Source organism: Buceros rhinoceros, unplaced genomic scaffold (genome assembly GCF_000710305.1).
Source record: "Buceros rhinoceros silvestris isolate BGI_N320 unplaced genomic scaffold, ASM71030v1 scaffold47310, whole genome shotgun sequence".
Classification (NCBI taxonomy): domain Eukaryota; kingdom Metazoa; phylum Chordata; class Aves; order Bucerotiformes; family Bucerotidae; genus Buceros; species Buceros rhinoceros.
In genome coordinates, this window is record NW_010392236.1 from 406 (window position 1) to 14,230 (window position 13,825).

At 37.5% G+C, this 13,825-nt stretch overlaps 1 protein-coding gene across 1 annotated transcript in view; it reads left to right on the forward strand.

The window, feature by feature from the left end:
- Positions 1-2,788: 2,788 nt before the first annotated feature.
- LOC104500532 (patatin-like phospholipase domain-containing protein 2) overlaps positions 2,789-13,825 on the forward strand; it is a gene marked incomplete at its 5' end in the record, with an annotated part of 12,899 nt that continues 1,862 nt past the window's right edge. Inside the window, 7 exon segments of the mRNA XM_010144195.1 lie at positions 2,789-3,037; positions 3,799-3,864; positions 6,965-7,174; positions 8,322-8,382; positions 10,535-10,750; positions 11,692-11,824; positions 12,005-12,121. Coding sequence (XP_010142497.1) covers positions 2,789-3,037; positions 3,799-3,864; positions 6,965-7,174; positions 8,322-8,382; positions 10,535-10,750; positions 11,692-11,824; positions 12,005-12,121 — 1,052 coding nt within the window.

Here is a 13,825-nt window from a genome sequence, read left to right on the forward strand (position 1 = left end):
AGAAACAGTGGCTTGATTAAAATCACATGTTTTAATTGTGATTTAAGTAATAGAGTTAATCTTGTTTTGTATTTATACCGGATAAAAGATGTTAGTTTCCAGCTAAGCATGGTCTCTGTTGTGAAGTAAGCGCTTATTTTCTAGCAGTAGGAAAAGTGTACTGTACTTTTACGTATTTAGGGCTCTTGAGGACGCAAGTACACGTTTATCTATCCAGAGAATTAACCATGCCAGACATTAAAGCGAGCTTCATACAAGTAAAGTATCAGGGTCTTTGGGATAGTTGCCTGAATGCAGTTTTAAAAGTGTGTGAAATACGTGGAAGTCTGAAAGTGGTTTTCCATTTAAACCAAAGGAATCCGCTGAATAAAGCTTATCTAGGTCATGACTCCACATGGATTTCGGTCAACAGTTTTTGCTATCAGTACCTTTACCAGATTTAGAATTAGAAGGTTTTGTGTATTCACACTTCGTGAAGGAATCTCGATGGAGGAGGAAAACAACGAATGCTTATTTTGAATTTGGAGAGTGTTTGGATTTTGCTTTTAAATTTGAGGGAACAATTCACTCACTAAAACAGAAGTTCTCTGTACGTGCAAGAGAGTTAATGCTGTGAAATGCTTTTCCTGCTGCTTAGCCACTGATCTCTGTCACGTGTGCTTAGTTTCTTCAGAGCTTTAGCAGTAAACTTGTGCTACCTAAACCTTTTAATTTAATTTTGCTGTAATGTTCTAACTGTGGAGTTAGGAGCCTAATAGCAGGTTTTAAAATAAATCATATTTATCCGTGATGGATATTTAGTTTTAGAACTTATCCAACTTTAAGTCTTAAGTCATTGTAAATGATTTAAGAATGAAGCTGCTTTAAATACTTGAAGTGCTCTTAAGCACAAAAATGTATATTATTTACCTAAAAGTATGTGTTATTTACAGCTTTTAAAATTTTGGCACTTTAATAATCGAGACTTGCAGACTTCAAACTATTCCCTTGTCTTTCCCTTCTCATATACCGAGATTTTTGCTTTTCTCTAATTAAATAGCTACTATGTGTGCAATCACTGCCCAAGGTATTGTATTTCATGGGCAAGTGTATTTCTTCTGGAAACTTTTTTTAAGAAAAAAAATAAAATAAAGACCAACACCACTAGGGAATGTTGGAAGACACTTCAAAATTAACCACATCCTGAAATCTGTGAATTGTAAATCCATCAAACTAAGAAGATATTCCCATGTAAATTTTACATCTTTTTAGCTATGATTTTTTGTGAGTTTGTGTAAAAGCAGTGGATTTCAAATAAGCTCTAAAGAGACACTGCGGTATAAAAATTTGGGATATTTTACTAGTTTGTATTGTATGCCTCCTTTACATTTATATACTTTAATGTGCAGTATTTGGTAAGTTGAATCCTCATGGCTTGGCTTCACGAACGAAGATCTGGGAAGGGCTTTTCCCACGCTCCATCTGCCCGGGTTTGGGGTCAGAGTTGTCCTTCTCCTAGGATGGCTGCCCGAAGGCTAGTGAGCCCATCCTGCCCGTGGACACACTGTGTCTGACCCTGCAGTTGAGGCCTGTCTGGCCTGGGAGCCCCCACCGGAGGCACATGCCACCACCAGCACAGCTCTCAACCTCACAAGGGCACGCAAGCTCCTTCCCCACGGCAAGGGGGTGCCCGTGAAAGAGTCGCTGCTCTACCTCCGGACATCACAGACCCGGGCACGGGGCGGCCGAGGCCTGCCGAGAACGGGAGTCCTGGAGGTCGAGTTGAATCCTATGTGCTCTGGAAAAAGACTATCTAAGTTAAAACATACAAGTTCTGAAAATATTTTTGGATGACCTTGTAGCATACTACTCAGGTTAATAACGTGTTACTTTGACCTTCCTCCCCACTTCCTCTCCTCTGCCACTGCTTATTGGGCAGTTGCATCAAAGTATGCCCTGGAGAAACATGACATTAAAGATTTAAACATAACATTGCAGGTGGATGAGCTGCTGTTCTTACTATGACTAGGGGTGTGGTTGTTAAAATTATTTTAGTGTTCTTCATGAACAATCATGTCTTCTGTAGTGGTTTATTCTAGTTTCCCGAACGCTAATTTAATTGGTCAAAAATTATCTGTACGTACTGGTAAAAATGCCCTATTAAGGTGGATACCTGTGTGAGAGGTGTTAAAGATCTCCCCCACATTCCTTAGCCACTGCTTTAAAAACTTCCCTCCCGATGTTTCTTCCCATAAATTTAGATTTAATGTTTCCTTTATTGTGTTTATATGTAAATGAAGATAAGTGGTGCCCTGAAACCTTAAGTCCAACAAATGTTCCTAGCTGCGATGAACCCCGGTGCTGTGCTTCTTTAGCAGATGTACTGTGGGCTTCATATCTTTGAATCATACACTGTAGGTTCTTATGGATAATGTGTCCATGAGTACGTGCTTATGGAAAGTCACTCATCTTTGTTATTTCCTTAAAGAACGTGTTTCTTGAATTAATAATTCCTAATGGAAACTTCTTACATGGATATTTTACCCCTACAGTTTACGTATAAATAACATATAAGTAACTTAGTGGCTGGGGCTTCACCAGGAGTTTTATTTGAACATCTAAAGTGACTTTTTTTTTACCTCAGAGAATTCCTAAAGTCTGTTAAACGCTAGTGGGCAGTTATTCATCTGTTAAAAAGTTCTTGAATTTTCATGTAAACAATGAGAGAGAGAAGTTGGAGCTCTTGACGTTCTTTATTACTGGAAGCGTGTTTTATGTTTTTTGACACATCTTCTGTTCTTAAATTAAATGCATTTTATTTTCAGCTCAGGCTTGTGCAGATGTTCTGGCATTAGCCAAAGAAGCTAGAAAGCGAAATCTTGGTCCTCTTCATCCTTCCTTTAATGTGATAAAGATAATAAGAGATGGACTGATGAGAAATCTTCCAGAAAACACTCACCAGTTGTCATCTGGCAGACTGTGTATTTCACTAACCAGAGTATCAGATGGTAAAAATGCCCTGATATCTAATTTTAACTCTAAAGAAGAAGTTATCCAGGTATGGCAATCTTTAAAATTTTCTGTAATCCTAAGTCCATTTAATGTCACCCATTGGATTTCCATTTTAAACATTTTAAGATACTGTGACTGTGACAGTATTTTGAAGATGAATTCAAGCTTCATTATGCTAAATTCACTTACTAGTTTTTCCAGTCACCATATCTGCAAACTGTTTTAGTGAGTAGGTGCAAGGGATGAATCTTAAAAAGAATACATGCCTTTAAAGTGTAGTGTACTGATAACACTGTATCCTTCATGAATAAGAACTTTTTTTAAGGTCATTCTTCTAAAAGCAGTGATCAGGAAACAGGCAAAAAGTCTTTTAAAATTGTTAATGTCAGTTACAAAGCTAGTTTAATATGATCCCAGAATGTTGATATTTGTGTCCCCAGTTAGTTAGTTTGGTTACTCGGAAAATGTGTAGCTCAAGTGAATGATCATAAACTTTCTTGCTAATTAGCAAAGTAGCATTTCTAGAACTGGTCTTTTAGTGAGTCTTACAGGGTTTTGGCATGTGGTTATATTCTAAAAAAGAAAGGTGGAATGCCCTCATCCAGTTTAAAATAATGCTTGCTAATATTTTCCCCCCTAGCCCTGACTTCTTTTTATTCAAGGGTAGTTCTTGGGGATTTTTTTTGGTTGCTTGCTCAACGTCTTTGCAACATCTCTGGTTGCTTGCTTGACATCTTAAAGAGATAAATAATAATTTCAATAATAGAACAGTTACCATTTAATTTATATGTTCTCATTTTCCTACAGGCTTTAATCTGTAGTTCATTTGTCCCTATTTATTGTGGCCTAATTCCACCATCATTTAGAGGTGTGGTAAGTCTCTATTGTTAAGATCTAAAAGTAGTTCTACCTGTTCTGAAAATATTAAGACAGGTTTTTTTTCGTTATCCTACTGTAAGATAAACACCATCATAGCTTCTAGTACTGTAACTGTATCTTACAACTTTTCAAAAAAGCAATGTCCTTTGTTATGTGTATTTCACCCTTCTGCCAAACACGTGTGGTTTTTCTTTGTTAAATTTCTTGCTTGCTGTTGTAGTAATTACAAGAGAGTATTTTAAGTGAGCAAGTATTCAACTTAAGGATAAATATTAACTGAAGAAAGTGATAGTCATTCACCTGTACAACAAATTTATAGGAAGGGTCACTTATACTTGTTTGTTAAACTATGTTACAAGGTTTTTTTATTATATATTTTTGTGTTCTTGCTGTAGGTAGATCTGCCTTAAAACTGGATTAAAGTTCCATGTTCAGTTAGATATAAATAAAGCTTTTGAGTGTCATCTGTCATTTGTATTCAGTGTAAGAAAAGTTGCTTTTTAAAGGTAAAGTGTAAGTATATTAGTCTGTTTAGTAACTTGGTTACAAAACCTCTTAATACTTCTTGGCTGTACTGGGTTTTCCAGGGTCCTCGTTAAAGGGGCAACAACTGCAGAAAAGTCAATATAGTTTGTTGTAGGTGTTTTGATTAACAGGTATGGAAGCAGACACGCGCTTCAAGGCAGTGACATTCATGGGCTTTTGTTACAGTGTCGTATTAACTTGCATTTACTTTCCTTCCAACTTTGGTGCTCCTTATGCAAAGAGAGGGAAAGAATATTGAAGGAAAACTCAAAACATCTTTAGCAGTGATTGATTACAGATTGTTTTCAAGGCAGTCTGGAAGTGCAAAAAGGCCAAGGATAGACATGAAATGTATTTTCTTCTTCATGCTCAGATTTAAGCAAAAGTGATTAGAACTTTATAGGGATTTTTCATTATCTGTACTTCAAACCTTTGTATGTCTCCTTAAACTCTTCCAGATTAAAGGTGTTATGAAAACAGGATGTTGGACCAAATCCAAGGTTTAGGTGGATCCAGGCTAATCTGGCTATTCAGTTCTTGTCACCAGACAACAATGTTATTTTAAAAGGGTTAGTTCAGAGTACAAACACATATAAGTGATGCTTTATGTGGACCTCTTTTGAGGGAAGGAGAAGGCGGGAATCATTGTATACTTCTCTTTACAATTATATTGATATGATTTTAATGCTTAGGAAGCATTTTTTGATGTACCTTTGTAGGAATACCACAGTTGCATGTGCTTGGCATGACTTCTGCAGGGCTTAAACACAGTACGATGTCAAGTATGTAAACTTTGTAACATCTTGCTGTTTACTGGCTTGGTGCTTCATTCATGTATACTTTAAAACAAAGACTTGGGGATAACTTTCAAAAAGCATATCTTACTGCCAATTCTGAAGCTTTTGGGTGTGGTGGGTTATGTTCTGGGTTTTTTATTTTACCCCTTTCAAACACAGCAATGGCTTTAGATTAAAAAAATTACTGGGGGAACAGATAGGAAGAAACTTGAAATATTTAGAACCGTTCACCTCTGTAGAACACTGACTCCGATGGGTACTTCCACCCTTTTAATCGCTTCATGTGAAGGCTGCATGCTATGGCTCCTCCTTTGCCAAACCTGTTGTATTGTACTCGATACTTCCACAGAGGACTTGGTGATTATGTGTGTTCCTTCCTATAGGAAGTTTGTCAGTAGCTCCATGCTGCTGGCAAGTAGGAACAGGCTGTACTAGAATAGCATGTTGGATAAATTGCTCTGAGCTGTCCTCTTCCTAATTTGTTTCTCAGAGTGGTGAGGAATCAGCATCAAGGCAGATAAAATTTTTAATCCAGGTTCTTCCTGCTCAAAACACTTGCTCTGTTACCTTTACAAGGACCTAGAGGTTATGTTTCTTGCTTAGTTAAGAAGAAGGAAAATGCAGCCACTAAACCAGCAAAGCTGGTAATGTGGAGTGGTCTTTTGCCACCATTGGAACAAACTGGCTGCAGTTGGTCCCGCTGGAAAGCTGGCTATTGTGAGTGGCTGGAGTTGTCGTCTTTGGCCACAGCAGCTGCTGAACTATAGATTAGTTACCCCGATAGAGAACCCTTCACTTCTTGGATCTTAAAATGTGTAGGGCAGTAATGCCTGTTTCTGCAGTTTTAGTGCAACAGAACATAAGAGATAAAAGTAATAACCTGAAACAGCTTCTAAACTTGAAGCAGAATAGATAATCCATGACTTTGGACAAGGTTTCTGAAGCATTACGCATTTTTACTTGCAGTTACCTTATATCCAAATATTTTTGATGCTTTTAGATTAAATTACTGAGAGTAGTTTTAAGTTACTCTCAGCCTAACTTAATAGTTTAGTATCACAGAACTTAAGCTTTGAAGCGCAGAGCTATTATTTTGTTTATATTCTTTCCAAGGAAGTATCCTGGTAGCTTTTGGTTAGCGCCCTCCTTCGAGGAAGAAGGGACAGCTGTGCTACTATTTCTCTGCATGTTGTGTAGGATTATGATCTTTAGAATGGTCTTGCTCTTAAACAGAAAAATCCCGAATAGAATACTCTTAGGCTACAGAATCATCTGGTTTGAAGAAATCTTTAAGATGATTGAGTCCAACCATTCACCCTGCACTGTCAGGGTCCCTAAACCATGTCCCTCAGTGCCACATCTACACGTCTTTTAAACACTTCCAGGGATGGGGACTCCACCACCTCCCTGGGCAGCCTGTTCCAGTGCTTCACAACCCTCTGTGTAAATAAATTCTTCCTGATATCCAACTTAATTTCCCCTGACGCAACTTAAGGCCATTTCCTCTCGTTCTGTCATTCATAACATGGGAGAAGACACCGACCTCGACCTCACTACAACCTCCTTTCAGGTAGAGAGCGATACCTATGGAACTACAGGTAGGAATGTTTTTTAACTGGCATAGAGGACAAAGCACGCTACTCACTGTTGAGCCTGGGAGCATAGGCAGCGACTGTTCTGTTAGTCTTAAATGTTATTTTACTCTTGCATGGAAAATCTGCTAGTTAGAAAGTCTCAGCCTTTGAGACTTCTTATTTCTCTTAATTTTGTAGCGCTATGTGGATGGAGGAATCAGTGACAACTTACCTCACTATGAATCTAAGGATACCATCACTGTTTCACCTTTCGCTGGGGAGTGTGATATCTGTCCAAAGGGCAATTCTGCCAACTTTCATGAAATGAATCTGACCAACACCAGCATTCAGTTCAGTTTGGGGAACCTTTATCGTTTAACACAAGCACTCTTCCCACCAGAACCTAAGGTAAGTCACTGCCTTTATGTAGTTACTAAAATAGCTTTCCATATAAAAGCCTTGCTTTTGCGGAAAGCTACAGTAATCTTACCGTTTCATCTAGTCATATAAACTTTTCTGTTGACATTCCTCTTGTTTCTATTTTTTTTTGTGTGTTCATTCTCCTAAATAATAGAATAATTAAAATAGAAGAGAAAGAGTAATAAAAATATTAGTCTCTCTTAGACTAAAAATGCATGTCCTGCTATTGGCTTTCAGTATTTATTTGAGAATTAGCACAGGATTCTGTCATAAAGTCAACATTGGTAAACTAATAACTTAGTTTGTAGTCCTTGCATGTTTACCTGCTAACCAGGTACTTCAGAACTTAGAAGTTCTAAAGCTTCATGGTTTTGAGAAGTTCTCAATACTTCGTGCAGGAAAGTTGCCTTTAAACTTTGCTAAAAGCTGTTAATTGCAGATCTGATGATGGAAATGCTCTTTAATTGCTGCTGAAGCTGAAAAAATGAAAACAGACCTTGCCAGTTGGCTTGGGATATGCTACAGAGAACTAATGTTTCTGACTGCTATAGATGTATTTTTTTAATTGAGGCCTTTTTGGCCACTTGAAGAAAAATGTTAAATTCTACTTATGTAGGCTTTAAATTTGTAATTTTTTTTTTGCTTTGTCTAGGACTATTGCAGGTGAACTGGTGTGGCATCTGGTGAAAGATGTTTTCATATGGAAGACTAAGTCTGAGCATGAAAATTGCACAGCTGAATTTTCATAGTTTTGGAAAGCGGGAAGCGTTAGGAGGGAGGGGGCGGATTTGGCATACTCCAGGCCACCCTGTTTCATTGCTGCTTGCATCTGCTGAAAGGCTAGTAAAAGAAACAAAAGAGGAGGAAATTCTTGCAAACTGTTAGCATGCCATCCTTTTAGGTGAATAGCTCAGTGCATCTGTAATAGCTGGAGGATGAGCTCATGTACACATGATCACGTATGCATCATCACAGTAGGCATATTAACAATTGCTGTAATTCAGCAGATTCAGGTTAATGTAAATTTTTCTTGCAGAAATGGAGGGTGGATGGAAGTGGCTTTTTATTCTGCAGACTCTTGGTCTTAAGTTGAATCTCCTTTTACTTGTCTGACTCATTTATCCTATACTTGCAGGTACTAGGAGAGATCTGTGAGCAAGGATATTCAGATGCTCTTAAATTCTTGAAAGAGAATGGTACGTTACACTGGTGAATAATTACTGATGGCGTGGTCTTAACCTGAGATTTAAAAAAAAAAGAGGTGGGGGGTTGTATGCAGCAAAGAAGGGGCTAGGTCTTTGAGGTTTCTGAAGGGACATTAAATACAGTTCTTGTAGAAATGCCACAGCTGCAGTAACTATTCACCTGAAGTAAGTTGTGCTGCCACACAGAAACTGAACTTCTAGGTTTCTGTCAAATTTGTGTGAAGTGAATGTTAAGGTATTGTTAAGCGAAATTACTGAAGAATTCCAATTCTAGGGAAATCATATTACTAGTTTCTTTTGTGTTGTTGTGAAGGATAGGAATAGCCTCATGTTTTCCACTCCTGTGAATCCTTTATCTTCTTATCACCTCCTCTCTGCTGTCGTCCAAGTAAATTTCTGAGTAAAGCCTTATAGTTCAGAACTGGGAGCTTGCTAACAACCATATAAACTCAGTCACAGACAAATTCTTAGTCTGTCTCATGAAAGACTTCAGAAGACGATGTCTTGTAACGTAGCACTTGCTAGGACCCAGATAAGTTTAGGAAGAATTGGAAGTTGCTTTGCTCTACTACTAGAGTTCTAGTAACATTTTATATTAATAAATGTTACTGCTCTGCACACTTTGAGACAAATGAGTTAAAGTAACTTGATATTAGCATAAAGTTAACCATGAGTTAAATATGCCTCATCCCTGTAGTCTGGATGCAGAAGCAAATTGGTACTGGGTCAGATTAGAGGAATGGAGACTGAACTGTGATGTCTGCGCTATTACAGACGGTACCAGCAGCAGAATTGCAGTGCAGTCATAGCTTGATGTGTTGACAGAGCGTAAGCAGTGAAAAATAACAAACATTAAATATTCAAGGTTTTTTGGAACAAATTTCTTCACTGCTCAAGAACATCATGGTTCTGCTCAAGAGTCTGATTTTTCTAGTGATATTATTAAATATTTAATGAGGGAGTCCTGCTTTATACTTTTTTATCAGGTGATTTTAAGAAATAAGCTATATCAAGAGTCTGTAACTTGTGATTGTCTGTGCTAAGATGGGTTCTGTTGCATCCACAAGTTTCCATCCAACAATATCTGAGATTTCTTGAGGCTCTTTCTTGGTGTTTGTCCCCCACATCCTCTGCGTATTGCACTGTCGTCCTTTTTGTATGATCACAGGATCACACAAACTGATCCTGTGGTCACTTTTGTTTGTATTCTGTCACAGGTCTGTCTTACTTCAAGCTTAATCAGTGATAATTATAACCTTTACCTTTGATCAGTGATAATTATAAATGTTAGGCATCTCCTTTCCTGTTATTTCAGCTGTAGGAGTGAATTCCTCCCCTCCCCACCCCCCATCTGTAATACTTCAGATAACTTTTCTGCTAAATTCACTGTATATTCTTTTCACATTTGTCTTTTAGGAGCAATTGTAAGTAGGATACAGATTCTGTATGTAGGTATGGATAGGCATGTAGTCAAATCTGGTAGTCTTTATATATAAACGTCAAGGGTTTTCTGGAAACCTGAGAGTATAAATACCCTTCTTGTACTTTTCACGTTGTGATCGTTATCTAGTGCTTCTTTCTACGGTAATTATCAATGCTATTTCTTCATTTGGAACAGTTTTGCAAGGCAACCAGTGTTGATTTAGATCTATGCTTTGGATGTATCTTAAAACAATATTGAACCCTACTCACTTTCCTTCTCCACCCTGTTGTAAAAATGCCTTAAAGTACTTGCCATGTCAAACTTCCCAAATGGCTGATGTGTTTTAGGTGTTTTCTTTCAAATAAATACTAAATCAGTTTTTCTCCTCTTCTTTAAATAACTTGTTTTTTGCTGGAACAACTTTGGTACATGACTGTATGTTCCCAGTGCAGTTTCATCTAATTGATGTTTTCTTTTCCTTTAGAATCTGTTTTAAAGTAAGACCTAAACCTACAAAAGCATATTCATCAATGTGATTAAATGCTTGCGGTATTACAAAAGCAAGGTTATTTGACAGTGGATCAAATTTGACAGTCAGGATAGGATAGGCCTGAAGACAGTCAGGATAGGCCGTTGTACAAATACACGCACTACAGGTACTGTACAGATTCTCTGAAGACCCGTAGATCAAGCCTAAGTGGAAGCTCTCGACTTTTTCAGGTATTCTGAATGACTCAATTTATATCCACTTACCCTTCACAAAAAGAAATCCTCATGAGGCTGCGCAACACATTGACCATATGAAGAAAAAAAAACTGACAGAAAATAACAGAGTAGAAACTTTGAAAATCGAAGTACTTAATGACCAGATGAAACCAAATCCATGTCCTTTGGAGAAAAGCATATTTGAGAGTCTACCTCCTAGGCTTCGTAAAGGTACATTCTTCAGGCTGTTTCCTGTAACTGTGAATGACAAACTTTGATTTATTTTTTTTTCCCTTTCTTACTTTTATAATATGCTTCCTATATAATCTTGTAATTGCCTGTGAAATTGGAGACTAGCTCAACCCCCCCCACATTCTTTATAAATACTTATTAAATGTGATTATGTCCATTTTGATTTAGCTACAGAAATATGGTTGAAGCAGGAGGAAGGTGCTACTTTCAACACTGCAGAGTCATGAACTGAATTCTTACTTGGTTTTGGATAAACCTTATGTGCACAGTATTTTTGTAAGCATTTATTTCACAGCAAAGTTGAACCTCAAATCCAAACGCTGGTTATCCCCATCTTATTTTTAAAACACGCTTCTGTAGACTTCTAATTTTATGGCTTTGTCTTTTTAATAAGCTGTTAATAGACCAAAACCACTTCTGATATTTTTTTAATATATAACTTTTACCTAGTTGGTTTTTTTTTTTGGTGGATTTTCAAGATCTGAAATTTTGATCCCAATGACCTAGGAGAACAAAATTTGAAGTGTGGTATTTCTTATAACTACATGTAACAACTGGAATCTGTGGAACTCTAAACTCCTTGGAGTTACAGAGTCTCTAAGACAACAGAGAGGTTGTCTCCAAAAATACTTGCATAGTTTAGATGTGAACTTTACATCCCCTTATTACGAAATAATTATTTGACTTACTGCTTAAAAGTTCTGGGTAATGCCTTTTGACCCTCTGGTAGGTGTCCGAGTTTCCCGTATTTTAAAGTAATAGGGCTTATGTTAAATGTTTCTTGTGATGAATTCTTTTCTTTCCTACTGAATAAGGCTCAGATAGCACTTGATGCTGTTGACTGAAGATTACTAAACTTTGAGCAAATTATTTAAACTGTTTTCAAAGTCTAATCTCTTTCAAAAATAATTATTCTTAAGCACTACAGGAAGCTTGTAAAGAACAGAACGGATTCTATGCTCAGTTCTCTAAACTTTTCCCGATGCGGGTAATATCCTATCTGATGCTTCCATATACGCTACCAGTGGAGTCCGCTTATTCTGTTGCTTTACGGTAAGGAACTTTTAATGAACCATTTTAGAGTTATTATGGTTCTGGAAGTTTACTCATTGAGAACTTATTCAGTGTTGTAGGCATTCTGGTACTCTGGAATTCAAGTCATAACTATCCGAAGACCATTATTTCTACCTACATAATGCATCCTCCTGAAATGTATTTTGGTTTTGATTGTAGGTTAGTAAACTGGTTTCCTGACATGCCTGCTGATGTTCGATGGATGCAAGAACAACTTTGTCAGATTGCTGGTACAGTTTATTCCCAGGCTAAAAGCAAACTGTTCTGTACTTCCAGGTAAAGTGGAGAGCTGCTGCATGGAAATTATGCATTTTTAGAAATTCTTTCTATTTTGTCAAAACTTCAAGTACTAAAAAGTTTCTCTCTTAAAAGAGGATTTAATTTTCTCAAAGGTAACGCAAAACAGTTCTCACTGCTTCAAATCCTTAGCATTGTTTCTTAAGTTATCTTTTCTGGTGCTTCTTGTTTGTAACTGATCAATGACTGCTACATATTGGAGATGAACAGGGCTTGCCTGTTGATAGGCTTATGGTTTTGGGGGAGAGCGTTGTGTTATGGAGCAGGCATTGAACCGAGAACAGAGACCTTGTTCCTACTCTGCTCCACAGTAGCTGGAACAATCAGGAAGAAAGAAGGATAAGGTGTTCAGGGTGCTCTAAATCAGATGTAGCTGGTAGGAACAGGAAAACAAGGGGAGAAAGACTAGATTCTTAGGAGTCTGGACAGGAAAGGTTGTAAGAGTTAAAAAGTAGATGAATATGAGGGACAGTCTTGTAAGATAGTTGGGAAGAATTAAAATAACACACATGGAAAATTGTTAAGAACCTCTGTTTCTCTGGAAGGGAATCCTCTACTCTAACCTGGTTGTAACTAGGTTTAGTACGCTTCCCTCACTGAACTGATGTGAGGTTTAGCCTTTCGGACTTTTTATTTTTGTTACACTTCGTAGCACTATGTGTATGGAGGCACTGGTGACAACTCCCCTTTGTATGAATCTTGATACCGTTACTGTTTCACTTTTCACTGGGAAGTTCTGCAAACTTCCACAAAATGAATATGACTCCTGTTCAGGTTAGATTTTCCTGCTAAAAAAATGACTTGTTGCTGGAACAGAGAGTTGCATAGTCATGTCAGAGCAGTGCTAGAGGTAGAGAAACATTGGCTCTCTCTGAGGTCCAAATGCCTATAAATACGAATTTTCCTAAGATTTGTTCTGAAAAAGCATAAATCCAGACTTCAGCAGAATAGGTCATCTCTATTGTACTGTAATTTTCCTGATAATTGTCTCAACTTCTGCAGTGGCTGGGTAGGAGGCAGAAGAAATGCGATAGAAATTAACCTGAAAAGCTATTAGGCGTGAACAGAATTTTTGAACTTTGTAAAAGCTTCCAAGAGGTAGCTGTAGCACTGGAGATTCCTAACTGCAGCAGTCATTTCAATTAAATCATTGCCATGTTAAATTAAAATGAAAAATACTCTTTTATTTGAGCCAAGAGTTCTTGAGCTTTTGTCTTCCTGTTTTTAGCAACAGAGTTAGATAAGGAGGAAGATCAAAGATGCTCTTTCTGCCCTGGCAGTGCTATAGACTGACCCGTCAGAAATGCAGGTTTGATAAATCTGAGAATAACTGCTTGATCCTACTTCCTTATAAGAAGCCTTGCCAGGTTCTGGATTGGCATCATGAAAGATTTGATTCATATGCTGCATCCCTTAGTCAAACTTTAACTTACTGTTAAAGGTTCTGGCTTAATGGAAGACTTAATGAGCTTGAAGCTTGGGTTTCTTTCCTCCTTCGGAAGCATTAAGTGGTGACTTTAGATTGTGAAGTTGTTTTCTTTTCACAATATCCAGTTTTATCCAGAATTCAGAAGCATTTAATTCCGCTATAAAAATAGCTTCTCTTCTCCCTTTATGAAATCAGTCAAAGCCTTTTCTTGTACAACGCTAGCTAGATTTTGAGGCCATCTCTCAGAGCAGGAA